General features: G+C 47.1%; 2 protein-coding genes across 5 annotated transcripts in view; both read left to right on the forward strand.

The window, feature by feature from the left end:
• Positions 1–8,165: 8,165 nt before the first annotated feature.
• ACSBG1 (acyl-CoA synthetase bubblegum family member 1) overlaps positions 8,166–25,994 on the forward strand; it is a 29,807-nt gene continuing 11,978 nt past the window's right edge. The window contains exons 1-6 of one of the 4 annotated variants that reach the window (XM_079953279.1): positions 8,166–8,387; positions 10,093–10,175; positions 18,454–18,671; positions 19,216–19,304; positions 20,832–20,952; positions 24,932–25,012. In XM_079953279.1, coding sequence (XP_079809405.1) covers positions 8,365–8,387; positions 10,093–10,175; positions 18,454–18,671; positions 19,216–19,304; positions 20,832–20,952; positions 24,932–25,012 — 615 coding nt within the window. In that variant the 5' untranslated portion in view covers positions 8,166–8,364. The remainder of the gene's footprint in view (positions 8,388–10,092; positions 10,176–18,453; positions 18,672–19,215; positions 19,305–20,831; positions 20,953–24,931; positions 25,013–25,994) is intronic. The other 3 variants (XM_079953280.1, XM_079953281.1, XM_079953282.1) reach the window with 3 other exon arrangements.
• On the forward strand, positions 11,625–13,886 carry LOC307202685 (uncharacterized protein). The gene is made up of 2 exons (XM_079952853.1): positions 11,625–12,900; positions 13,802–13,886. The coding sequence occupies exons 1-2, from the start codon at positions 12,031–12,033 to the stop codon at positions 13,838–13,840; spliced, it is 909 nt and encodes a 302-aa protein (XP_079808979.1). The 5' UTR covers positions 11,625–12,030; the 3' UTR covers positions 13,841–13,886.

The following is a 25,994-nucleotide window of genomic DNA, read 5'->3' on the forward strand; positions in this document are numbered from 1 at the left end:
GATCCTGGAATATCCTGCTTTTCCTTAGGATGTCCCTATTTTCATCAGAGGAATGCTATTTTTCCAAAAAAAGAGATGCCAGAACTCACCATGGACACCTCCCTCTTTCTCTCAGAATGGTAATAGTGGCCACCTGGAAGGTGATGGAACCCACTGAGAGGTGCCAGAACAGAGCTATGGTGCGTTCCGGCTGCAAAGAAACCCTGGTTGGAGGGTTAAAGATGTGCTGCCTGAGCCTTAAAAACTTGCAGCCAGCTGGCAAGGGGTGGCCAGCAATGGTTTGGGGGAACTAATGTTTTTTAGGAACTGTATGAAAAACCTGCTCTTCTGGTTTCCTGCCGATTGGGAAGGGAGCGTGCATCTGATCGTCCGATCAGTCTGAGACCTGCAGGGGAAAGAGGGGAGAGCTCCAAGGCAAGCCCCCCCCCCCCGCAAATTCCGCTATGTTGTGGAACATTGAGAAGTCCGGCAGAGCGCCGATCAGGGGATTTTCATACCAACATTATAAAGTCGAAAAATATCAGTAAGAAGATTTCTGTAAATGTTTGAAATTTCTTTCTTTCAATTCAGTGAAAACGGAAACTAGAAAGGAAGTCAACTTCCATTTTCTGGCTACTTTCCAACTGCTGGGGAAAGATTTGTAAGTGGAAGATTGACAAGCCACTTCAATCGCTCTGGTAAGAAATCCTTTTTTTGAGCTTCATTAGCATATCTATCTTATTGGAATACTGGATATACTCTTTGGTCTTTAACTTGAACTTGAACACTGAACTTGAACCGTGATATAGAATATTGGATATAATTTTGATCTTTAACTTAAACTTGCACAGTTTCTGATTTGGAAAATACCTTACTGAACTATTTGGAATTATTTGGAACTACCTGGAACTTCACAATCAAACCAAAACCTATGGAGGGGAACACTCATCTAACTTTGGACAAAAAAGTCCATGGAAAAGCCTGGAAATAGCTGGAGGTTGGGCAACTAATCAGGCCAAATAAAGTGATTGGTGAAGACCAGAGTATTTGGAACTTTGGAAGGAAATAATAACTGATCACAAAAAGAAAGTAGACTACATTTAATTGGACTTTGGGAAAGTGTCTCTTTGTCCTTGTGGCCTTTTCCTTCAACCGACGGTTCTGGATTGATGTTGAGAGGACTAATTAACAGCTACTGCATACCATCTAGACATTGTAAACAGTATCATTTTGTTAACTTTTCCCACTTTATTAGCTTTATTTTCTGTCATTATTTTGTGGAACTGTCTTTGTTAATTTAGGGTATTTCCATTTCCGAATTGCTCCTATCCCTTTGTCTGATATTTTGCTTTCTATTTTGCTTGCTCCCAACTAAGGCTGGGTGGTGAGAACAACCAGGGGGTGACTTGTGGCCTTGAAGGAGTGATAAGACTGAGCTGAAAGAATTATTGTTTTGAGAATAAACCAGAAGACTGGCTAGTATAGAAACAGTGTAAACTAACTTAGAATGACAACATTAGAAAACAGGCTGCTGCAGGCAGGAGGGGATCTATGCAGGAGACACCAGACAGACCTGTCTCTCCTTCAATGGCTGCGCTTGTTTCTCTCTGGTCGGGGACAGAGGGTGGCGCTTGGGGGGGAATTGTCATCGCGCCACTCCTTGGTGTGTGGAGTGTCTCAGGGTGTGATACTCTCCCCAATGCTTTTTAACATCTTTATGCGCCCCCTCGCCCAGCTTGTCCAGAGTTTTGGGCTGGGTTGCCATCAGTATGCTGATGACACCCAACTCTATCTGTTGATAGATGGCCATCCTGACTCGGCCCCAGACACACTGATCAGATGTTTGGAAGCTGTGGCTGGATGGTTACGTGAGAGCCGGTTGAAGTTAAATCCTTTGAAGACAGAGGTCCTCTGGCTGGGACGGGATGATAGGGGGCAACTCCCATCTCTTGCAGGGGTGCAATTAGTGCCAGCACCGCCCGTTAAGAGTTTGGGTGTAATCTTCGACACCTCCCTCTCCATGGAGGCGCAGATTACAGCTATAACAAAGGCGGCATTTTTTCATCTCCGCCAAGCTAAGCAGTTGGCTCCTTACCTTTCTCTCCCTGACCTAGCCACTGTGATCCACGCGACGGTCACCTCCAGACTGGATTATTGTAACTCACACTACATGGGGCTGCCCTTGAGACTGACCCAGAAACTCCAGCGGGTGCAGAATGCTGCAGCGAGACTCCTTACGGGGTCTTCGCTGCGGGATCACATTCACCCCGTGCTATACCAGTTGCACTGGCTCCCGGTGGAGTACAGGATCAGGTTTAAGGTGCTGGTTTTAACCTTTAAAGCTCTATATGGCTTAGGACCCTCGTACCTACGGGACCGCCTCTCCTGGTATGCCCCACAGAGGAACTTAGGGTCTTCAAATAAAAACATCCTGAAGGTCCCAGGCCACAGAGAGGTTAGTCTGGCCTCAACGAGAGCCAGGGCTTTTTTGGCTGTGGCTCCAATCTGGTGGAACGCTCTGTCACAAGAGACTAGGGCCCTGCGGGACTTGACATCTTTCTGCAGGGCCTGCAAGACAGAGCTGTTCCACCAGGCCTTTGGCCAGGGCACAGCCTGACTCCCTCCTTTGGCAATCTTCGCGGAGCTCTGGCCCAATGTTTGATTTGTTTTAATTTGTTTGATTTGATTTAATTTTTATAATGAAATGTTTTTAGAATGTTGCACTATTTTATTGTTGTTAGCCGCCCTGAGCCCGGCTTCGGCTGGGGAGGGTGGGATATAAATAAAATTTTTTATTATTATTATTATTATTATTATTATTATTATGAAATACAAAGATCTTTTAGAGAGGAAAACACCCAGATGGCTTTCGCCAATGGAGGCAAAGGCCCAGAAAAAGTTAAATATGGAAACCAAGTGGTTGAGATACTCTGATCTGTTATTGGAAGATAAAGGATACAAATTAAAACCATTTGATCAAATTAAAGATAAAATAAATTGGCTACACTACCACCAGATCAATGAACTGTACAAATTAGATAAGAAAAATGGTTTTGCTTCAGAAAAAACTAAGTTGAAAACGGAGTTGTTGGACTCTAAAGTTAAAAATTGGTCTAAAATGTATAATTTACTGTTGGAGTGGCATACAAAGGATAAACAAGTTAAATCTGTGATGATAGATTGGACAAGAGATGTGGGACATAATACAATGTTTGAAAATTGGGAAAGGTTGTGGAGGAAAGGAGTCAAGTTCACTGCATGTACGGTGTTAAAGGAAAATATTGTGAAAATGATGTAAAGATGGTACTTAACCCCTGTAAAACTAGCAAAGATATATCATAATAGTAATAATCTATGCTGGAAATGTAAAGAAAAAGAGGGTACCTTTTATCATATGTGGTAGACCTGCACCAAGGTGAAAGACTTCTGGGAGAAGATTTATAAGAATTGAAAAAAATGTTGAAATATACATTTATTAAGAAACCAGAGGCCTTTCTTATTGGAATAACAGGTATGGAATTGCCCAAAAAAGATGTTAGATTGTTTTTGTATGCCACAACTGCAGCTAGAATTTTGTTAGCCAAGAATTGGAAATCACAAGAAGTCCCAACAGTAGAGGAATGGCAGATGAAGATGATGGACTTTTTGGAGCTAGCCGACCTGACTAGAAGAATCTGCAACCAGAAGGAGGAGGGGTACCAGGAGGAATGGATGAAATTCAAAGACTATTTACTTAAATATGCTAAGATAATTTAATTGGAAAAACTTGCAAATATCAGATAGGCTTAGGATTTAAATATGTGATGTTAGAGAATAATATGTTTAAAGTTAAAATGAAAAGAAAAGAAAGATGTTAAGTGATTAAGTTAATTTTATGAGAAAAATTGGTTTTGTAAAACTGTTACAATGATGTACACTGAAATTCAGCCAGGGGGATTTGAGGAAATCACTTAACAATGTTACTAAGATTGGATCAAGTACAGTTAAGATCTATGTTTGTTTGTCTGTTTAAAATTTTTGAAAATCAATAAAAAAAATTGGGGAAAAAATAGATCAGGGGTCAGCAACATGCAGCCCATGGACTGGATGCCGCCCACGAAGACCATTTTACCGGCCCATGAGCCACCCCTGAACTGAGCCACCGACTTGGCGAGTCTCCCGCGCGCTTCACTAAACCTGTACAGTGCAGCACAGGGACTCACCAAGCGGCGCCAGAAATCATGCCTGTGCATGCACAGATACCAGAAATCGCATCTGTGCATGTCCAGACACCAAAAATCGCTTCCACACAGGCACAATTTTTGGCGTCTGGGCATGCGCAGAATTGATTTCTGCTGCCGCGGACATGTGCAAATGCAATTTTTGGCATGGTGCTGCGCCAGTCCGGCCCACGGATGATCTCCGTGAGAGTGATTCGGCCCATGGCCAGTAAACCTTGCCGACCCCTGCATTAAATAGAGAGTTTACAGTCTTTTCACATGTCTATGAAAGTAGTGCAAGAAGTCATGCAATGTGGCTCTCTAAAGAATTGGAATTAAGAGAAAAGAAAAGAAAAAGAAATAATGCCAAGAACACAATCCATTAATTTTAGAATTGCAAAATGAAAAACATTCCACTCTGAGATGGAGATTGAATGAAGATTTGTTAGACAATCGGAATCTGTTAGAGAAAGCAGAGAAAATATTAGGGGATTATTCTGAGCTAAATTTAAAAAAAGGAACAGACCTTCAGATTGTTAGGAATGCCAGTAAGGCTGTGATGAGAGGTTTTTTATTCAACAAAATGCATACCAAAAGAAGTTGAGGGAACAGAAGAAAAGGGAAATTTTAGAGGCTCTGATAAAAATGGAAAAAGTTAATAAACAAACCAAATAAAGAGAGTACAAAGCAAGCTATTAAATTATTACAAACACAATATTCAATGATCATTAGTAAAGAATTAGACTGGAAAATTAAAAAAATGAAACAAAAATATTTTGAGAATACTAACAAACCAGGGAAGTTGTTGGTATGGCAACTAAATAAAAATGAGATGAAAAATACTATAAGTAAAATTAAAGTTAAGGAAAAACTTATAGATAACTCAAAGGAGATTAGGAAATAATTTTTCAAAAATTTCACAGATCTATATAGGACAGGACTAGAAAAGAAGATTGAAATAGAGGAATATATGAGAGCAAGCAAATTACCAAAAATCACAGATGAGAAATTAGTAATTCTAAATGCCCCAATAACAACTTCAGAGGTATTGGAAGTAATTAATTGGGCAAAAACAGGGAAATCGCCAGGACTGGATAGAATACCAGCCAAATATTATTAAAAAATAAATAAACAATTATTAGCACCATTACAAGCTACAATGAATGAAATTTTCATTCATTTTGAATGAAAGAGAGGAGTATATAACCCTAATCCCAAAACAAGAGACAGACTTGACCTCAATAAAAAATTATAGACCGATTTCGCTATTAAATAACGATTATAAACTGTTTGCCAATATATTGGCTAATAGGATGAAAACAATATTGAAGGAATTTATACATCACGATCAGGCAGGTTTTCTTCCGGGGAGACAAATGAAGGATAATATAAGAAATATCATAGATGTGATAGAATACCTGGAAGTAAGAAATGAAAAACAGGCAGCGTTGATGCTTATAGATGCTGAAAAAGTGTTTGATAATGTTTCATGGGAATTTATGAAAAAAAGTCCCTGAAGAAATGAATTTTGGAGAAAACTTTAGGAAAGGGATTCAAGCAATTTACTCTGATCAAAAAGCCAAACTAATTATAAATCAGGTGGTAACAGATAATTGTAAGATACAGAAAGGAACAAGACAGGAATGTCCATTATCACCTTTATAATTTATTTTGATTCTAGAAGTCCTGACAAGAAACATCAGGGCAGATGAAACCATTAGAGGAATTACGGTGGGGAAAAAGACATAGAGGAATATGCAGATGACCTTGGAATTACAGTTGAGGACCCTAATAATTCTCTTCCAAAAGTTTTAGAAAAAATACAGAAATTTGGGCAAGTAACAGGTTTTAAGTTGAATAAAAGTAAGACAAAGCTGTTGGTGAAAAATCTATCAGAAAAGGATAAAAAAGAACTACAGCAGAATATAGAAATAGAGATCCACAAAAAAGCAAAATATTTAGGAATTTGGTTGACAACCAAAAACGTTAACATTATTAAAGACAATTATGAAAATAATTGGGATGAAATAAAAAGGAATTTAGAAATATGGGGGAGAATGAATTTATCATTGTTAGGAAGAATTGCAGTGATCAAGATGAACGTACTGTATTGCCAAAAATGTTATTTTTATTTCAGTCAGTACCGGTTATAAGTAATGCAGCATGCTTCAAGAAATGGCAAAGAGATATTACAAAATTTATCTGGAAAGCGAAGAAACCAAGTATAAAATATAAATTACTTACGGATATCAAAAATAGAGGAGGTTTCTCTCTTTCAGATTTTAACTTATATTACGAAGCTGCTTGAATTGCTTGGATCTGGGACTGGATTAAATTAGAAAATACAGATCTGTTAGACTTCGAAAGACATAACAGATCTGGGTGGCATGCGTATTTGTGGTATGATAAAGGGAAAGTGTATAAAGAATTTTACAATCATATAATTAGGAGATCCCTTCTAAAAGTCTGGGAAAGATATAAAGATTTATTAGAACAAAAGACCCCGTGGTGGTTGTCACCAAGAGAAGCAACATCAATTAAAAAAATAAATAGGAAAGAAAAATGGCTTACCAGAAATAGAAGGGAAATTAAAATTGAAAGATTGTGAAGAGATTTGAGAACATGTCAATGACTGGTTGCAGTACAGTGGTACCTCGGGTTAAGTACTTAATTCGTTCCAGAGGTCTGTTCTTAACCTGAAACTGTTCTTAACCTGAAGCACCACTTTAGCTAATGGGGCCTCCTGCTGCCGCCGCGCTGCCGGAGCCCAATTTCTGTTCTTATCCTGAAGCAAAGTTCTTAACTTGAAGCACTATTTCTAGGTTAGTGGAGTGTGTAACCTGAAGCATATGTAACCTGAAGCGTATGTAACCAAAGGTACCACTGTATTTCCAAGTAAATGAGGTATTTAAAGAAGATAAAAAGAAAGGATTCAGTTATATTTTATCTAGATTTCAAAGAGAAATTATAGATGACAATACCAAATTACTGAAGATGTATAATTTATTGCTAGAATGGGAAACCAAAGATGAAGAGGTTAAATGTGTAATGATTAAATGGGCACAACATTTAGGACATAACATACAAATGGAAGATTGGGAAAAATTATGGCAATTGGATTTAAAATTTACTGACTGTATAACTTTGAAAGAGAACTATATGAAAATGATGTATTGATGGTATATGACTCCTGTTAAACTTGTAAAAATGTAAATAAAACTTGTTCCCCTGTTCAGTATTCCTGCCAACCAGCCTGCCATGCCCTTTCCCACAATACTCCATTCTGCCTCCCCCCCCCCCCCGGTCTTTTGTTTCCCTCACTTGTCTGCTGCACACTTAGCCAGATCAGCCCTTCCGTTTTGCACCCCTCCTTAAGTTTTTCCCCTCCTCCAAATCTTGGAGTTCTCCCAAGCCTGCTGATCTGTCCAAAGGCTCCAGACTTGGAGAATGAGTTTGTGACAAGTATATTGTGAGCGGTAAGCTGCCTCATGGGCTCTTAGAAGCTATGTTAGTCACCCCTAATCTGAACAAACATATATGTTGCTGTTGTTTAAGAGCTGGAGGACTTTATTTCACGAATTTTGCACAATAGCTGCAGACTCTCCCATGCTGAGATTAAGCAGTATGAATCTGGGTTTTGAATGATGTGTGCCCCACATTCCATCTTTCTGTCGGTCTGTTACAGAAATGCCTTAAGAATTTCAACACCCTTTCCCCCAAGTCAGTGACTGAGTTCCAGTTCTGTCCTATAGAAAGAGAACCACTATCCTACAAAATATAATATTCAAATAAGAGAACTGGAATCATTTGAACCAAAGATTAGAAGGGGGGAGCGAGAGAGAGAGAGAATTTGCATCTTAAAAAGCAGCAGTCTCATTGACATTCTTCTCGTGGATATTAAAGAAAGGCAAAGGAAAGTTGTAACTGTTGAACACCATCCAAGCATTGATACATTTTTTAGCATGGTCAGTGAGAAATGGCTCCTAGGAACTCTGAGTCTCCTCCTATTGCATTACGTCTTTGACTAAGAAAGTGACCATTTGCTCTTGGTTTCCTAAGTCGTATCAGCTTATTTCTGCCTGGCCATACAAAACTCTTAGCATATTTGAAGCCAGCATTCGTCTGCCAAAGAAGTGGCACCTCTCCCCCACCTCCCATCAAGGATAAAACAATAAGCGGAGAGAGAATGACCGAAAGCAATGGAATCAGGTAAAGTAATTTTTGTAAATTCGATATTTCTTTCCTAAGAAATGGTGGCTGCAGTCCAATGCAAACTTACCAGCTAGAGTCCTACTGAACACAGCGGGGCTTGCATTTGAGTGAACATGAGGAAGGTTGATTTTCTGTGCATTCTGAGAGCATGGACCTGATTCTGCTCTTGTAAGAAATTAAATGAGTGTTCTCTCCCATTCCATGACAAGTAGTAAATGTTGTAGATTTCAGCGAACGCTCCCGGTAAATCAGCAGGCTATGGGTTGCTCATTTAAAACTGGTAACAAGGATAACTAAACAAGGAATTCTTTGTCAATGGAAGGACATGGAAGTTTGCGCACCGTTTCTCATTTGCTGACATTGACTTGGGAAAGAGAACTTTTGCCCTTCAAAAAATAGCTACTTTGCACCTTTTTTTTGTTTTGTTTTTTTTTAACAACAACAACAATCAAGCAATAATTTTAAGTTGCTGAACCTTCTAATATTAGCATACTATGTATGTTAGTACATAGATGTAATACTATTCCCCCCCCCTAAAAACAAACCCCCACACCTGAAACCAGTAAATGGAGAAAATAGATCAGGAGAGAATGAAGTGGGGAAAGTAGCAATTTGCATTCCGACATGGAAACAAGTGCTGCTCAGTTGGGAGTGAAGCCAAGTCATAAGAATGCATGCAGAAAGGGGCAGGCAGGGAACGGGAAAAGTTTTGTAAAATCTGCAAACCACATACATGTACACAAAGCAGCAAAAATTGCTGTTATGGGACTAAAAAAACCAAACAACAAATAAATAATAGTAACAACAACAACATAATTTGCACTGATTTTCTATACTAGACACCATTATGTTGTTGTTGTTGTTGTTGTTGTTGTTACTATTATTATTATTTATTTGTTGTTTGGTTTTTTTTAACCAAGGTAATTCAAAGCAACTTACAACATATAAACAAACACATATGTTGAAACTGTCACAAAAGAAAGAAATCTAAAAGATAGTTCTGTTTTTAAAAGGCAGGATTAGAACATCCCACCCACTCAAGGATAATTAAGAGCCAAAGACCTGGAGAAAAATAATGGTGTCTGATGTGTGACATTGAGAGTGCGGCAAGGCAAGGCACAGCTGGATTGGCTGTGGGGTTGGCTGTGGGGCCCAGTTCCCCATGGGGAACTCAATCATGCAGCTAATCCCCACTCAGAAAGCAGCTCTGCCAACCAAATGCAGGGTGCTTTGCTGGGTATAGAGCTTGCAACACCCCTTGCGGTTCCCAACTTCTCCCAAACCAGGTCACTGTCAGATAAATTGTCCTGCCCACCTCTCAAAGTTGGCTCAGGGGGTGGGGGTTAATGAGCAGGGCCAGCCACCCTGGGCTTACCTGAACAATGAATAAGACTGAAATTATTATGCAGCTCAGGACCACCATACCTCAAGGACTGCCTCTCTCCCTATGAACCTCTGAGGCCCTTCTTTGTGTGCTGCCTCCTTGAGAAATCTGGAGGGTGGCAACATGAGAAAGGGCCTTTTTGTGGTGTCTCCTCAGTTGTGGAATGCTCTCCCCAGGGAGGCTCACCTGGCGCCTTCACTACATGTTGTTAGGCACCAGGTGAAAACATTCCTTTTTAACCACATTTTATGCAAATCTATCTCCTTTTTCCTTTTGGTGATGTGCTTTTTCTGAGTCCATGCAAAACTCTGCCTACAGACTTTCTTCCCCCTTCTTCAGGAATTTGTCAGAAGCACAGAACAACTGGAAAGATTCTGGAACAGGGCAAGAAGATTCCTCAGGTAAGCATATGTCGGGAAAGGAGATACCCACAATGTAGTCCATAATTGCCTAATTGGGCCTTCTGTGAAAGGGGGGAGTGGAGGAGGAGGCACAAGAGGCCAATTAACCTGCTCCAGGTGTAGCACCCATCTTTGCTGCAGGTAAACGTGGGGGGAGAGCAACTGCTAAAGCGCAGCCAACGCAACCTATTCCTGAGCCTGCAGCACAACCCACACCGTCCTCCTGAGTGCACCGCCACTTTCTCCCACATAAGTTGGATGGGAGCCTTCTGGATTTGTCCATGGTAACTTTTTATACTGTTAACCTGAGTTTCATACCTCTCCCTGCTGTGCGCACAGAGTTTCAAATGCGGCAGCGACTCCTTTCCCCTCTTGTGGTCTGTGACCTCTCTTGCTCAAAGCATAATCAGGAAAAAGCCAAAAATGAACTTGTTGTCGGTGTCTGCAGAATAAAGGAGCTTTTGTGGGGACCTAGAATGGCTTTTCTGTTCCTCAACAACTTTGTGCAGGGTTTCGATGGCACTCTGCCATTTCTTGCTATGGGAGCATTTTGCCATTGTTGAACAGAGCCAGCTTTAAAAAGGGGCTTCCTTGCTTCTGGGACTCAGAAGGGCTTCCCCATTGTGTCTGTTCCTCCTTTGTGCGCGGCAACTTCCTCAGTGGTGAGAAGAGCCCTCTTGGATCAGACCAAAATCCTGTCTGATCCAGCATTGGGTTCCCTAAGGGCGGGGGGGCCAGTTTGAATCAGTCTGCAGTGAAAGGCAAAACTATTTCTACTTCCTCAAACTGTATTCTCACAGAAACCCAACCATCCTTTGAAATTTGCACTTTGTTTAATTTTGCAATGCAGTTTTCCAAATAATGCACACAAAAAGGTATATACTGAGGATAAAGTGTGCCACTGGGCTGCATGTTCCTCACCGCTGTCCCACACGAATGACTTTGTGCCCATAGAAACGTGGCACAGCACTGAGAGGACAAGGCCAGATCCTTTGTCTTGGCTTCAGGAAGTTCTTATATGGAAGAGCATTCAAATATTGTATCTCCCACCTGGTGGGAAAACAAACAAACGGGTTTTGCACCTTCAACAATTCCAAACAAGAGGGACCCTCAGGAATGTCTAGCTCAGGGATACAGAGGCCCCGTTTTGAATGAGCCTCGTTGTGTGGCGGTGGCAATCCAGAGTAGCTCCACCAAAGAGTTTCCAATCCCTTCCTCCCTGACTTTCCTTCCCTGGAAAAATGCAAACTTTCCCTCTGCCTTTCTTTGGGAGATTTGTTCTCCCTTTCCATGCCTTGGTGGCAAAATGATCTTCGCCTTAGTTTTTCTCTCAGCTGAGGATGCAGCACATTCCAAAAGGGACTCTCAAACTTTCTTTCCTTCCCGCCTCCTGGCTGAAGTAAGAGTTGAGTAGCACTTCCCCCACCCCTCCATGGGTTATGTTATGTACTGAGTTGAATAGGATCCAAACTGCAGCAGTCTGATTGGTCCTAGAACAATGCAGCAGTATGATTGGTTGGCAGAAACCACCCAATCATGCTCCAGATATAAGTGAATCCACAACCTGATTGGCTTACAGTAGAATTCCAGAATTAGCCAATCATGTGCAGCCCATTGTGTAACTAATGTATATAAAGCAGATACTTTGAGGGGACATTCATTCATTCCTCCTCACCACTATGAGCTGAATAAAGAGCATGAAATCACTTTGCGACTCTGAGTACATTTCACTGGCGACGAAGGTGGGATCCCGCTGAGCTGACTGCCACACACAGCACTGCAGCACTGCCACCTGCCGCACCGCTGCCTCGCACCGTGTATCCAGGCTTCAGCTCCGGGACACAAGGAACTCAGAATGGCAACCGACAGCAGCTTCTCGCCGTTCAACCCAGCATCTGGAGACTGGGAAGCGTACGCCTCCCGTTTCACCTTCCTCCTAGAAGCCAAAGGGGTCACCGATGAAGAAGACGCCAAGAAGAGGGCGATATTTTTCAGCGTCTGCGGAGAGGAGACGTTTGAAATCGCCCGGGCTCTCATTGCACCTGAAGACGTTGCTACTGTTCCATACAAAACAATAATGGAACAGCTGAAGGGGCACTTTTTGCCACAGCCCTCAGTGGTGGCTCGTCGAAATGCCTTCTACACAAAGCGGCAAGCCCCTGGGGAAACCATAACTGGGTTTGTGACCTCTCTCCGCCAAGCCGCCCGGTTCTGCAACTTCTCAGAGCTGGAGAACATGCTTCGGGACCGCCTCATCGGTGGCCTGAAGGATGAGAAGCTGCAACGACGCCTCTACACTAAGAAGGACCTAACGTTCCAGGTCGCTCTGGAGGAGGCCCTGGCAATGGAAGCTGCCAAGAGGTCGACGCAAGAGGCACGGCCGAGCCTGCCATCCCAACTGAGGGTCCACCACGAAGACCTCACCGACGACTCAGGATCTGACAGGGAGGAGGTGCACCGAGTACAGCAGCGCACTCAAGCAGCCCACATACCACAGCTGCCTCAACGAGAAGGAGGGAACTGCGCAAGCTGCGGGGAAAGTCACGAGAGGAGGACCTGCTGTTTCCGCAACGCAAAGTGCAGGCAGTGCAGAAAATCGGGACACATCGCCCGGGTGTGTCGAGCTCAGCCCACCCGACGCCAGGCATCAGATGACCAATCCAAGAGCCCCAGGTCCCGGGGCCCAACGCACCAAGGCAACTCGACGGAGCTCACGGACTTCCAGGTATACCAGTTGCCCCACCCCAATGTAGAGAAAATTTATATAGAGGTACAGATAGAGGGGGCCCCATGCCGCATGGAGCTTGACACGGATTCAACTCTATCCATAATCTCGGCAAGGACCTTAAGGAAACTGTGTCCTACTGGGGGTCCCAAACTCAGGCCGGCCCCATTCACCCTCCGGGACTTTCAGAAACGTAAGGTCCCCACAATGGGGGTGGGGACCTTCAGGGTGCAATACCGAGGGCGGACGCAGCAACTGGACTTGCTTGTGGTCAAGGGCCCCTACATTAGCTTACTGGGATTGGCATGGTTTGGACCACTGGGGCTAGCCATCACCGGGGTGAACCACACTACCTTACAAGTGGACATGGACACCATATGCAAGGAATTTCCAGGGGTTTTCAATGGGAAATTGGGACAGTATACGGCCCCCCCCATTGCTCTACAGCTTGACCCCGCAGTACGACCGGTCAGGGTCAAGGCCCTCCGGGTCCCGTTCGCCCTGAAACCCTGTATAGACGAGGAATTGGACCGGCTCGTGGAGCAAGGAGTGCTGGAGCCGGTGCCTAATGCCCCCTGGGAAACCCCGATCGTCACACCCGTCAAGCCTAATGGTTCGGTCCGCATCTGCGCAGACTACAAATGTACCATAAACAAGGCCCTCACGGCCCATGCATACCCAGTGCCAGTGGTCAGCCATGTCCTTGCCACCCTGGCTGGGTCGAAAATTTTTGGCAAGCTGGACTTGGCCCAAGCATATCAACAGCTGCCAGTAGATGAGGCCACAGTAGAGGCACAGACGATTGTGACGCACAGAGGAGCGTTCAGGGTAAAGCGGCTGCAATTCGGTGTCAGTGTGGCACCAGGCATATTCCAGAATCTAATGGACTTGCTCCTTAAAGGGATTCCTGGCGTCACCCCCTTCTTCGATGATGTGTTGATTGCTGGGCCCACACCAGAGGAGTTTGAGGACCGCCTCCGCACCGTTCTGCACCGTTTCCAGATCGCGGGTCTCAAGGTGAAGTGGGAAAAATGTCTACTAGGATTGCCTCAGGTGGACTTTCTGGGATTTATGGTGGACGCAGAAGGGGTCCACCCGACTGGGGACAAGGTACGGGCCATTTGTGATGCCCCAGCGCCCAAGAGCAAGACTGAACTTCAGGCCTTCTTGGGACTATTGAACTTTTACCATTCCTTCCTTCCCCACAAGGCGGCGGTAGCGGAGCCCCTACACAGACTCCTGGACAACCGGGCCCCTTGGGTGTGGGGCCAGCACCAGGAGGCCGCATTCCAGGCAGTCAAGGACTTGCTCATCTCGGAATCGGTCTTGGCACACTTCAACGAGAGGCTGCCGGTGGTGCTAGCATGCGACGCCTTGCCCTATGGCATTGGCGCTGTCCTGGGACACCAACTCCCAGACAGAAGAGAGGTGCCTGTGGCATACTTTTCCCAGACACTCAACGCAACCGAGCGGAACTACTCGCAAATCGACAAGGAGGGTCTGGCAATCGTGAAGGGAGTAAAAAAATTCCATGATTTCTTGTACGGGCGGCCCTTCACCGTGGTGACTGACCACAAGCCGTTGCTTGGCTTGTTTGCCCCTGAAAAGCAGACCCCCCAAGTGCTGTCTCCTCGCGTCCTCAGGTGGTCAATTTTCCTTGCCAGCTACCAGTATGCACTGATTCACCGCCCGGGGAAGGCGATGGGCCATGCGGACGCCCTCAGCAGGCTACCACTACCGGAAACAGGCCCCGATCCAGCACCTGCACAAGAGGTTATGAGCCTGGAGCTGCTTCCCGACCGCCCCATTCAGGCACAAGAAGTTGCACACCATTCCAAGAAAGATAGGGTCATCTCCCGGGTCCTGGACTGGGTGTGGAGGGGATGGCCCAGCAGCAGCCCTGGGCCAGAATTCGCTGGCTACACAACCCACAAACATGAACTGTCGGCCCACAAGGGGTGCCTGTTATGGGGAAGCAGGGTCGTTGTTCCCCAGCCCCTCCGCAAAAGGGTCCTCACAGCCCTACACGAGACACTCCAAGGGGTAGTAAGAATGAAGGCCCTGGCCAGGAGTTATGTGTGGTGGCCGGGGATTGACGGAGAGATAGAGGCCTGGGTCAAACATTGCCAGGCCTGCCAAGAATCCCGCCCAGATCCCCCAAGGGCCCCAGTCCAGTCCTGGGAGTCCGCCCGAGCACCATGGTCACGCCTGCATGTGGACTTCGTTGGCCCCTTTCAGGGGAAAACATTCTTCATAGTGGTGGACTCCTACACCAAATGGCTGGAAGTCACACTGGTACCGTCCACTTCTACATCCGCAGCCATCCGGGTACTACGCAGGCTGTTTGCAACCCATGGGCTCCCTGACACTCTCGTCTCAGACAACGGGACTGCATTTACGTCAGGAGAATTCCAAACCTTCACAGTGCAGAATGCCATCCGCCACATCCGTTCGGCGCCATTCCACCCTGCCACCAATGGCCAAGCAGAATGCATGGTGCGGACCACCAAGGACACCCTTCGCTGCATGACGCAAGGAGATTGGGAGTACCGCCTTGCCACATTCCTCCTAGCACAGCACAGCACCCCCAGCTCAACGACTGGCCGGAGCCCTGCTGAACTACTAATGGGTTGGCGCCTAAGCAATCAGATTGGACCGCCTTCACCCCGATAGAGCTCAGGATGAGGTAGTGGTGGCGGAAGGCAGGAACCCCCGGACCTTTGAGGCCCAGGACCCAGTGTACGCAAAGAATTTTGGGGCAGGCCCAGCATGGGTACCCGCCACAGTCACCAGGGTCACTGGCCCCGTGTCGTACGAGGTGCTAACGGATGGGGGGCAATGGTGGCGCTGCCACTGCAACCAGATACGGAGACGATTCCCGGGAGAAAACCAGGAGGAGGAAAGGTCAGAGGAGTCCCAAGGGAACAGAGGGGCAGTGAGGCCCATAGAGCAGGAGAGGCAGAATCAGTAAATACAGAGAGGACCCGTGAGGCCGAAAGGACACCGGAACCAGAACCACGACTGAGCGAGCCGGTTGCGCCAGACCAAACAGGCCCATCACAGCCAGCATCCTTGGAACATGAGCCAGAACCTGAACCCCAGACCAGGGAACACCACAGGCCGCAACGCACACGTAGGCCGCCGGCGTACCTCGAGGACTATGAATGTGACCTCCCGGGCAGGACTGGAACTTAGAGGGGAGGGGTGTTATGTACTGAGTTGAATAGGATCCAAACTGCAGCAGTCTGATTGGTCCTAGAACAATAGGATCCAAATTGCAGCAGTCTGATTGGTCCTAGAACAATGCAGCAGTATGATTGGTTGGCAGGAACCACCCAATCATGCTCCAGATATAAGTGAATCCACAACCTGATTGGCTTACAGTAGAATTCCAGAATTAGCCAATCATGTGCAGCCCATTGTGTAAATAATGTATATAAAGCAGATACTTTGAGGGGACATTGATTCATTCCTCCTCACCACTATGAGCTGAATAAAGAGCATGAAATCACTTTGCGACTCTGAATATATTTCAGGTTAGAAACAAGTGCTGCTCTGGGGGCTACTTGAAAACTAAGTGTGTTGTTGTTGGGCTAAGCCTTGTCCTATTCTGACTGCCAAACCCTCTACCTCCATGCTTACCAAATGTCTGTCTCCCCTCCATGGATCCAAGTCCTCCCTCCCTGCCACTTTCTGGATCCCTTCACTTTGTCGCACTCTAGCACAGCCATGAAATAAAACACATGGCTCTGTAGCACCTCCTCGTTTGGAGGCAGTGATACATCTGAGTTGCAGCTGCAGGAGAGAGGCTCCTTCTTATGCGTTGCACTTTTGGGCATCGGGCCGTGGTCCTGGGTTGGGGGCTGAAGACCTTTTGCTCTTTCTGCAGTGGGGTCTCTGCAATATCCCAGTCTCCAGGGCCCTGGAGTCACCCCACCAACATAAGAGGGGAGCTGTTTAGCCACTGCATGCTCCAAAGTTGAGCATTCAGGAACTCTGAAAAAAATCAGTGCCTCCATTTCCAGACAATGGGATGCAGCAAGTTCTGTGACATGCAGTGGAACTTCCAGGAAAATACGACTTAGGTCACTCTGAAAGTGATGTTGGAGCAGCCTGCGTCCTTTGCCCAGTATGTGCACAGCAAATAGCAGATCTTGGTGAAAGGCAACATGTAGCAAGGATCATTCTAATGAATTCATTATTATTATTATTATTATTATTATTATTATTATTATTATTATTATTTAAGATTATTGTATCATCTTAGAAGGTTGCACAATCTTAGAAGGGTCATGGCTGTGACTATTGTGAAGGACCCCACACTTCTGAATTTGCTACCTCACTCCTGGTGTTGGGTTGGCCTCTGTGCGTAACAGGGCCCTGAACTAGATGGACCTTTGGTCTGAATCTTGGGCTCTTATTAGCTATGATAAGAATGGAACCTCCATGTACAAATACAGTATACCTCTGAATATCAGGCAGCAGGGGTAAACATTAACAAGAAGTGAGGACTATTGCCTTCAAGCCTGGGCTTCCTGCTGGCAACTGGTTGGCTACTGGAGGGGGGGGCAGGACATTGGACCCTAATGGATATTTAGACTTACTCAGCAGAGCTCTTACCTTCTTAGCGCTCCAAGCTTTTGTAGTTTTTATTCCTTTAAAAATCTTGAGAGTGAAGAATTGCATCTAAATGCCAAATCCCGCCTTCTCTATAGCAGAATAAGCTGCCTGTAGAATGGGTGGCAAGCACTGAGACATCATTAATGAGAAAATTGTTATGTGCCGCCTCAATCGCTAAGCATGGAGAAACTTCAGGGATTCCACGGCTCCGTTTCCTTGGAGATGGTGGTGTCTTGAGGATGTGTGGTTTTAGTTGCACACATATAGAACCTGAGCCTAAGATGGAGGGGCTCACAGCCTTAACGCCCCAACAGATGTTGCTTCTCCATTAGTCTCAGCTTGAGAAGTAGCACAGAACAAGCAGGGTTCTGGGTCTCCGGATTCAGTGACAGACCTTGGCAACTCAGATTTCAGTGGCCCCCTGTGCGATGCCAACCTCTGGTGCCCCCCACCTCTCGCCTTCCATTGGACACCATAGTTGTGGCACCTGCTGCAGTGCCTGCAAGGCTCCCTGCCCTGTGCAACTGAACTGGCCTAGATCTGCCTCTGCCTGCTTCCAGCTCAGCTCTCTCCCCCCACTCTACCCACAGTTCTCCTCCCAAGCAGCTAGTGGGGGTGGGAGTAAAGGCCACCCAATAGCCTGGAGGGCAGTTAGCTCTTACAACTGAGCTCGGGTTTTTTAATATGCTGATGAAGACCCTTAGGTGGCCCCCTAAGGTCACTTAGCCTTACAAAGAAACCTGTCTGACCAGTCCAGCAACCTCCTCCATGAGATTCCAGTCCTCCCTGGGCCCAAGAGCCCAAGATCTGGATGGGACCCAGGGCATCATACAGACTGGCCCCGCTCCTGCAAAACACAAGAGAATATTTCATGGTCTGCATGGAGATGCACAGGTGCTGCAGCAGTCTTCTGTTTCTCTGCCTGTTCCCCAGTGCCTCTCTGGACCACGTCTGCTGATGGGCTGGTTAAGCTGAGGATGGACCCCACGTGTCTGCAAGCTCCCATAACTGTTCACCAGATGTTTCAAGAATCCTTAGAGAAATATGGGTCTCTCAATGCAATGGTCAGCAAGAAGGATGGGGAATGGGAAAAGATCACCTTTGCTGAGTATTACAACTATTCTCGCAAAGCAGCTAAAAGCTTCCTGAAGGTAAACTTGGGGGGCCTGAAGCGGGAGATCCAAAATGCTGTCCTTTGGGGTGTGGCTCTTGTGTGGTTGCTTTTCAGAGTAATTTTTAAAGCTTAAGGAGAGAGGTGAACAATAAGGCCACCCAATAAGAACAGACGAGCATCCTAGGAGGGTGGGCAGGTCCCTGGCAGGAGGACCAACAGCCCCAACGTCGAGAGCAAGCCTGAGAGATGTCTGGTCCAGAAGCAGTCTGTGTCTCGGGGGGGGGGGGGTTACTGATGTGCCAGTGGGCCAAGCTCATAGTGTTTCTATTAGTGTTTCAAGCCCTAGCAACTTGGGACCAGCTGACCTACAAGATGGCCTTACAAGACTGCTTCAATCTGCAGAACTGGCACTATTGTAGGTGCCACATAATCCCAGTTCCACGTGTGCTGAAAACTGATCTTTTAGTGCAGCAGCACCTGCACGCTGGAACTTCCCACCTATTGACCTCAGGCAGCATTCAGACTCCTATTTCTTTTGCAAAAAATTGTGCTTTATCTTCTCTCTCTCTTTCTCTCTCCAGCTTGGCCTTGAGCGATTCCACAGTGTAGCGATACTTGGGTTCAATTCCACAGAATGGTTCATTTCAGCCGTGGGAGCTGTTTTTGCTGGGTAAGCTTTGGAGGAGGCATACAGGACTTATTTCAGGCACTGTTCAGCCAACCTTGCTTTGCAAGATCAGAAACAAAAGGAACCACCATTTATTCCATTATGTCACCACCTCACCAGTATTTCATTTTATTTATTTTTTTACTCTTTTCTTATGTTGATAGCTCACCTTTCTTCCAGCTTGGAACCCTGAGCACATGTGCTTAGCTTTTGCAAGACTGGAGAACACATTCTATACTGTAAAGCCAGCGATGTGGAGCCTGTGGCCTTCCAGATGTTGTTGGACCCAACACTCATCAGCCTAGCCAATGGCAGGGGTCAGAGTCCCACAACACCTGGGTGGTCCAGAGGTCAGGGTAAGGAACCCCTGACCATTAGGTCCAGTCGTGGCCGACTCTGGGGTTGCGGCGCTCATCTCATTTTATTGGCCGAGGGAGCCGGCGTACAGCTTCCGGGTCATGTGGCCAGCATGACTAAGCCGCTTCTGGCGAACCAGAGCAGCACATGGAAATGCCGTTTACCTTCCCGCCAGAGTGGTACCTATTTATCTACTTGCACTTTGAGGTGCTTTCGAACTGCTAGGTTGGCAGGAGCAGGGACTGAGCAACGGGAGCTCACCCCGTTGCGGGGATTCGAACCGCCAACCTTCTGATCGGCAAGCCCTAGGCTCTGTGGTTTAACCCACAGCGCCACCCGCATCCCAAGAGGTCAGGGTAGAAGACTCCAATTTCCAGTGTTACTTGCACTGTTTCCATTACACTGCTGTTTAGTTTCCAACAAAAATTACATCATTGGGCTTGCTGTCCACTGTGGTGGAATTTTGTGCAATTAGCTGCATTGTTATTATTATGTGATATTCCATACCGTTAGTTTCAGTGTGAAAGAAACACAATGACAATGGGTGTATATTATCCATTATGTGTTGATTTGTGGACTGAAAGCAACAATAAGAGTAAATACAGTCCATATGCATCAGACTGATTTCCATTCTGGACACAGGACGAATGAGTAAACATTGTCAATTTCCACACCAGTTTCCGTCGGCATCCTCCGACCTCCTGAGCCACAGATTCCCCAGCCTTATGAGTAATTCTGGCAGGGTGAGGAAGGAGCCTTGGAGTACCATGGTGTGACCTAAGCCCTTGTAAGGATGGTCAAATTTCCTATGTGGACTTGGAATAACCAGCCAGATTACCAGTGTGGCTAGAAGCTGATGCTGGAAGCTAGAGAGACAGAGGCATCTCTGTTCAGCACTGGACCCCCGGCTGGGGGGGGGGGGCACTTCCCTGGCAACCTAATGGGGAAGTGACATCTGCTGGAGGGTTAATGCTGTGACTGCCTCCATCCCATGCTCAGTTTGTGTATGGGTGTAAATAAAACCATAGGTCCTAAAGACACCACCGTCTCTGCTGACCTTTGTTGCAAGGAAAGTGCAGGAACCCCTAGAGCCTCTCGGAGACTGAGGTGCACACAACATTGCCAGGAAGCAAAGCTTTCATTTTTTAAAAGTGTCTTTCCCTCCCCTTCCAGCGGCATTGTGACAGGGATCTACACAACCAGTTCTCCTGAGGTCTGCCACTACATTGCTCAGGACTGCCGAGCTAATATCATTGTGGTTGAAAACCAGAAACAACTGGACAAAATCATGCAAGTAAGAGACTCCAGCTTCTTCTTCTTTTTACTGACCTGCACAAGAAGGTTTGTGCTAGAAAGCTAATCCATTCCCAGAGGAATCAACTGGGGGCTGAAAGGCAAGGCTGGTTGCAGCTGGAGAAGGACCTTGCTCTGGGGTGAAGCACCTGCTCTGTATGCAGAAGGTCTCAGGTGTAATGCCAGGTCAATGATGAATAAAACCACTGCCATCCATGACTTGATCGTGGATGGAGGACTTGACCTGGCATGTGTAACAGAGACTTGGTTGGATGAAGCAGATGGGCCTGTCTTAGCTTCTGCTTGTCCACCAGGTTTCTCTTACGCACAACAACCCAGGTCATGTGGGTGGGGAGGGGGGGGTTGCGGTGATTTTTAGGAAGTCATTAGTTTGCATCAGGCGTCCTACTGGGAAGATACAGTTTTCTGAGTGCATGTTCTGGAAGTTGGGCAATAGGGGCAGTACAGGATTCCTTTTGGTGTACCAACCTCCCCACTGTGCCAAGGATTCCCTGCCTGAGCTGCTTCAGGTAGTGGCCCATGTTCTCCTGGAGACACCTAGTTTGGTTGTCCTAGGGGGTTTTAACATCCATGCCGACACGACCTTACAAGGGGGACTTCGTGGAAAGCATGGCCTCCATGGGGCTGTCCCTGAATAAGTTTGGTTCAACTCATAGCCATGGACATGCCTTAGACCTGGTGTTCACCTCTTCACTAGAGGTGACTAGAGGTGATCTGACACTAAGTAAAAGTGAAACAAAAGAAGTGCCATGGTCAGATCACTTCCTCGTGCAACTGGACTTCTCCGCGACCCTTCCCCTCTGCAGGGAGGTGGGACCAATTCGGATGGTCCGCCCCTGCCACTTAATGGATCCAAATGGTTTCCAGAGAGTGGTAGGGGATGCTTTATCCCATGTTGATGGCCTTTCAGCTGATTCCCTGTCCACTGGAATGCGGAGTTAACCAGGGCTATCGACTGTCTGGCTCCGAAGCGCCCTCTCCGATTGCATGGAGCCCGGAGAGCCCCATGGTTTTCTTCGGAGCTGAGGGTGATGAAACAATCGCTGAGACGGCTTAGAGCATCGGTGGCAGAAAACTCATTCCGAATCTGACCAGACACAGGTTAGAGCTCAACGTTGAGCCTACCAAGTGGCGATAGCAACGGCGAAGAAGACTTTCTTCACCGCCTCTATTGCATCTGCAGAAGATAGTAGCAGGAGACTCTTTCAGGTGGTCCACAATTTAACTGAACCACCTTTACCACCGGGGCCTTGTAAAGACCCCAAGATCTCCTGCAACGATTTTGCAAAGTTTTTTGCAGATAAAGTCACTCATATTTGGAAGGAGCTAGACACCACTGTGGGAGCAGGGCTGGGGCAGGAGAGTGCTAGAGCCCTGTCTGGTCAAGTTGCATGGAATCAATTTCAATCTGTTACCCCATAGGATGTGGACAGGCTGCTTGGACTCGTGAAACCAATCACCTGTCTCCTTGGCTAATAAAAGCAAGCCAGGAAGGGCTGGGCGATGGGCTCTGTGGGGTGGTGAATGCTTCCCTCTGTGAGGGAACATTCCCAGATCCGCTGAAAGAGACGGTATGGCCAACTATCCGCTGAAAGAGGCGGTATGACCAACTATCGCCCAGTCTCAAATCTTCCGTTCTTGGGCAAGGTGATTGAGCGGGTGGTTGCTGAACAACTCCAGGCACGCCTGGAGGATGCGGACCATTTGGATCCCTTCCAATCGGGATTCAGGCCTCATCATGGGACTGAAACTGCCTTGGTCATGCTGGTTGATGATCTCCGGCGGGCTAGGGACAAAGGTGAGAGCTGTTTCCTAGTTCTGCTGGATCTCTCAACGGCCTTTGATACAATCAACCATAACATCCTTCTGGACCATCGAGAGGGGCTGGGAGCTGGGGGCACTGTTATACAGTGGTTTCGCTCCTTCCTCCTGGGCCGTGTTCAGAAAGTGGTGGGGGGGGGATGAGTGTTCAGACCCCTGGGCCCTCACTTGTGGGGTGCCTCAGGGTTCCGTCCTCTCCCCCATGCTTTTTAACATCTATATGAAGCCGCTGGGAGATATCATCAGGGGGTTTGGACTGGGTGTCCATCAATATGCAGATGATACCCAGCTCTACCTCTCTTTCAAATCAGAACCAGTGAAGGCGGTGAAGGTCCTGTGTGAGTGCCTGGAGGTGGCTGGAAGATGGATGGCGGCTAATGGATTGAGGTTGAATCCTGACAAGACAGAAGTACTGTTTTTGGGGGACAGGGGGCGGGCAGGTGTGGAGGACTCCCTGGTCCTGAATAGGGTAACTGTGCCACTGAAGGACCAGGTGCGCAGCCTGGGAGTCATTTTGGACTCACAGCTGTCCATGGAGCGCAGGTCAATTTTGTGTCCAGGCAGCTGTTTACCAACTCCACCTGGTACGCAGGCTGAGACAGAGTGGCGCATGCTCTAGTTATCTCCTGCTTGGACTACTGCAATGCGCTCTACGTGGGGCTGCCTTTGAAGGTGACCCAGAAACTACAACTAATCCAGAATGCGGCAGCTAGACTGGTGACTGGGGGCGGCCGCCGAGACCACATAACACCGGTCTTGAAAGACCTACATTGGCTCCCAGTACATTTCCAGGCACAATTCAAAGTGTTGGTGTTGACCCTTAAAGCCCTAAATGGCCTCGGCTCAGTATACCTGAAGGAGCGTCTCCACCCCCATCGTTCTGCCCGGACGCTGAGGTCCAGCGCCGAGGGCCTTCTGGCGGTTCCCTCATTGTGAGAAGCAAAGCTACAGGGAACCAGGCAGAGGGCCTTCTCGGCAGTGGCGCCCGCCCTGTGGAACGCCCTCCCATCAGATGTCAAAGAGATAAACAACTACCTGACATTCAGAAGACATCTTAAGGCAGCCCTATTCAGCGAAGTTTTTAATGTGTATCTTAGTGTATTTTTGGTCTTTGTGGAAGCTGCCCAGAGTGGCTGGGGAAACCAATAATAATTTACATGGCTCAGCCTCCCCGCCTAACAGCTGGTGTGCTGGTAGCCCAGCAGCAGCCACAGCGGCCCTTTTCCTGCGCATCCTCCAGCTGACTCCAGAGCTTCAACTCCAGTTGTGTGGATAGAGAAAGCAGGGGAGAGAGCTGGAGAGCAGGGTTAAAATGAGTGTTTGGAGGCTTTTTAGAGGGTGCTCCCCACTTTATGTGGTTTCCTTTATGTGCATGGGGGCCCAGAATGCACCCCCCACATAAGTGGTGGGGGGGGGACACCTGTACTTTAAAATGGATTTTGAATAAATGTGCAATTGCTGATTGGTCATGAATTCAGAACAATGCTTATTATAGGGTAAGGGGAAGGGACACTGGTGATGAGTTATGGAACCAAAGGCGGGGGTGGCCCCTAAAAGTTTGGGAACCCCTGATAAAAGCCAAGCCTGCTGGGTGGGAGTTGGGTATATAAGCAGTGGCTCTTGTCAATAGATTGCTGGGGACAGGAGGAACGCAGGGGCCCCAACCCGCAGAGAGTGTCCTTGGGCCAGGAAATCCTATGTACATGGCTGCGTGGAAGGAGCAGGGTCTCTTCCCTCCTTCTGCTTGCGTCATCCCTAGAAAGCACCGGCCGAGCAGATTTTCCCTTGCCCTGCTCCTTTCCAAGGGAAAACCTGCTCTTCAGTGACAGATTGGAACAAAGGGCAATCCAGGGAAGTTGCCGTTTGCTCTGACTGAGCGCCAAAGAGTGGTTTTCCCTGAGGGAGGCCATGGGTGGTAGGTGGGGAGCAGTGGAAGAAGAGGGGGTTTGGAGAAGCCCCAGGGCTGCGCTCCTGAGTCAGCCTGGTCACTAGCAGCTCAGGTGGCCCCATGGCTGAGAGTCTTTTCCCAGCTCTTCCGGGTTCACTAGCTATGGGGCTTTTTTTGGAACAAGGATTTAAAATGCAATAAATTCACATATATTTCATCTCCCCCCCCCCCTCCTTTAAATGTTGCACAGATCCAGAATTGTTTACCACACTTGAAGGCCATTGTGATGTACAGGGGGCCCTTGTCTGAGAAGCATCCCAATTTGTACACGGTATGTTGGGCAAGGAACCACAAACCATACAAGAAATTCTGCTTATTTCTGCTTATCTGATTCATTTTGTCTCTTCTTCCTTGTTGCTGGAATGCCTGAAAAACAATGCAAAATGCCTCCAGGAGTGCAAGTTGTTAAAAATAGTAAAGAACAGCTTTTCTTTGGAATACATTGTGCATGCAGAATAGTTGGTGAGCTTGTTATCCTGCAAGCAGAATATTCCAAGGACTGTTTTCAGTGAGTCTCTTTCTTCCTTTAGTGCAAGGATGGGAGAACCTCTCTCAAGCCAAGGGCCGCATTCTCTTCTGGTCAGCCCGGCAGGGGCCACACAGGAACTTGACACACATTTGCAGTTCAAGGGCACTTTCCAGGCAGGCCAGGGCCCCAAGAAGGCAGGCGAGAGGGAAGCCCAAGAGCCAGGGAGCAGCCTAAAGGGCTGCATCCAGCCTCTGGGCTGCAGGTTCCCATGCCGGCTGCATGAATTCCCTGAAGCCTCTGCAGAAGAGCCCTGGGGCTCATTTCCCCTTTGCTCTTCAGATGCAGCCCAGCCTTTTCAAATGGCGGCATCAAATGTCTGTGGAAACGGAAACTTTACCCTGCTGTAGGAGCTTGCCAAGAAATCCGCAGCCAGGCGGCTTGGGAGCAGAAGGATTAGCACTTCATGGGATGACAAGGATCACTTGGCCAGGATGAGGGCATTATGAAGCATCACCAGGGAAGGAGAACTAATCCTTGACCCATAACCAGAGGGATGGCACCTGCCCAGCGAGCGCAGAGGGCAGAAAAGGACGTTGGCTCACGGAGACTCGCCACAGCAAGGAACGTGGGTTCAGGAATCTTTAGCTCAAACATCCATTCTTTATCATCATGTAGCTATGCTTTAGACTTGACAAACAATTTGGTGTAGATAAGGGCAGCTTCAGATCAGCCCCTATCACTGACTTCAGTTAGATTAACTCTCCAGTAAGCGTCTGCTTACACA

Source organism: Podarcis cretensis (genome assembly GCF_951804945.1).
Source record: "Podarcis cretensis genome assembly, chromosome: 14".
Classification (NCBI taxonomy): Eukaryota; Metazoa; Chordata; class Lepidosauria; order Squamata; family Lacertidae; genus Podarcis; species Podarcis cretensis.

What these genes read in the sequence shown, in the direction of transcription:
- LOC307202685 (XM_079952853.1), top strand. Translation starts at nt 12,031, where the DNA reads ATGGCAACCGACAGCAGCTTCTCGCCGTTCAACCCAGCATCTGGAGAC. An exon ending in CGGAGCTCACGGACTTCCAG is followed by an intron (nt 12,901 to 13,801) that starts GTATACCAGTTG and finishes TGCTCCTTAAAG; the next exon opens with GGATTCCTGGCGTCACCCCC.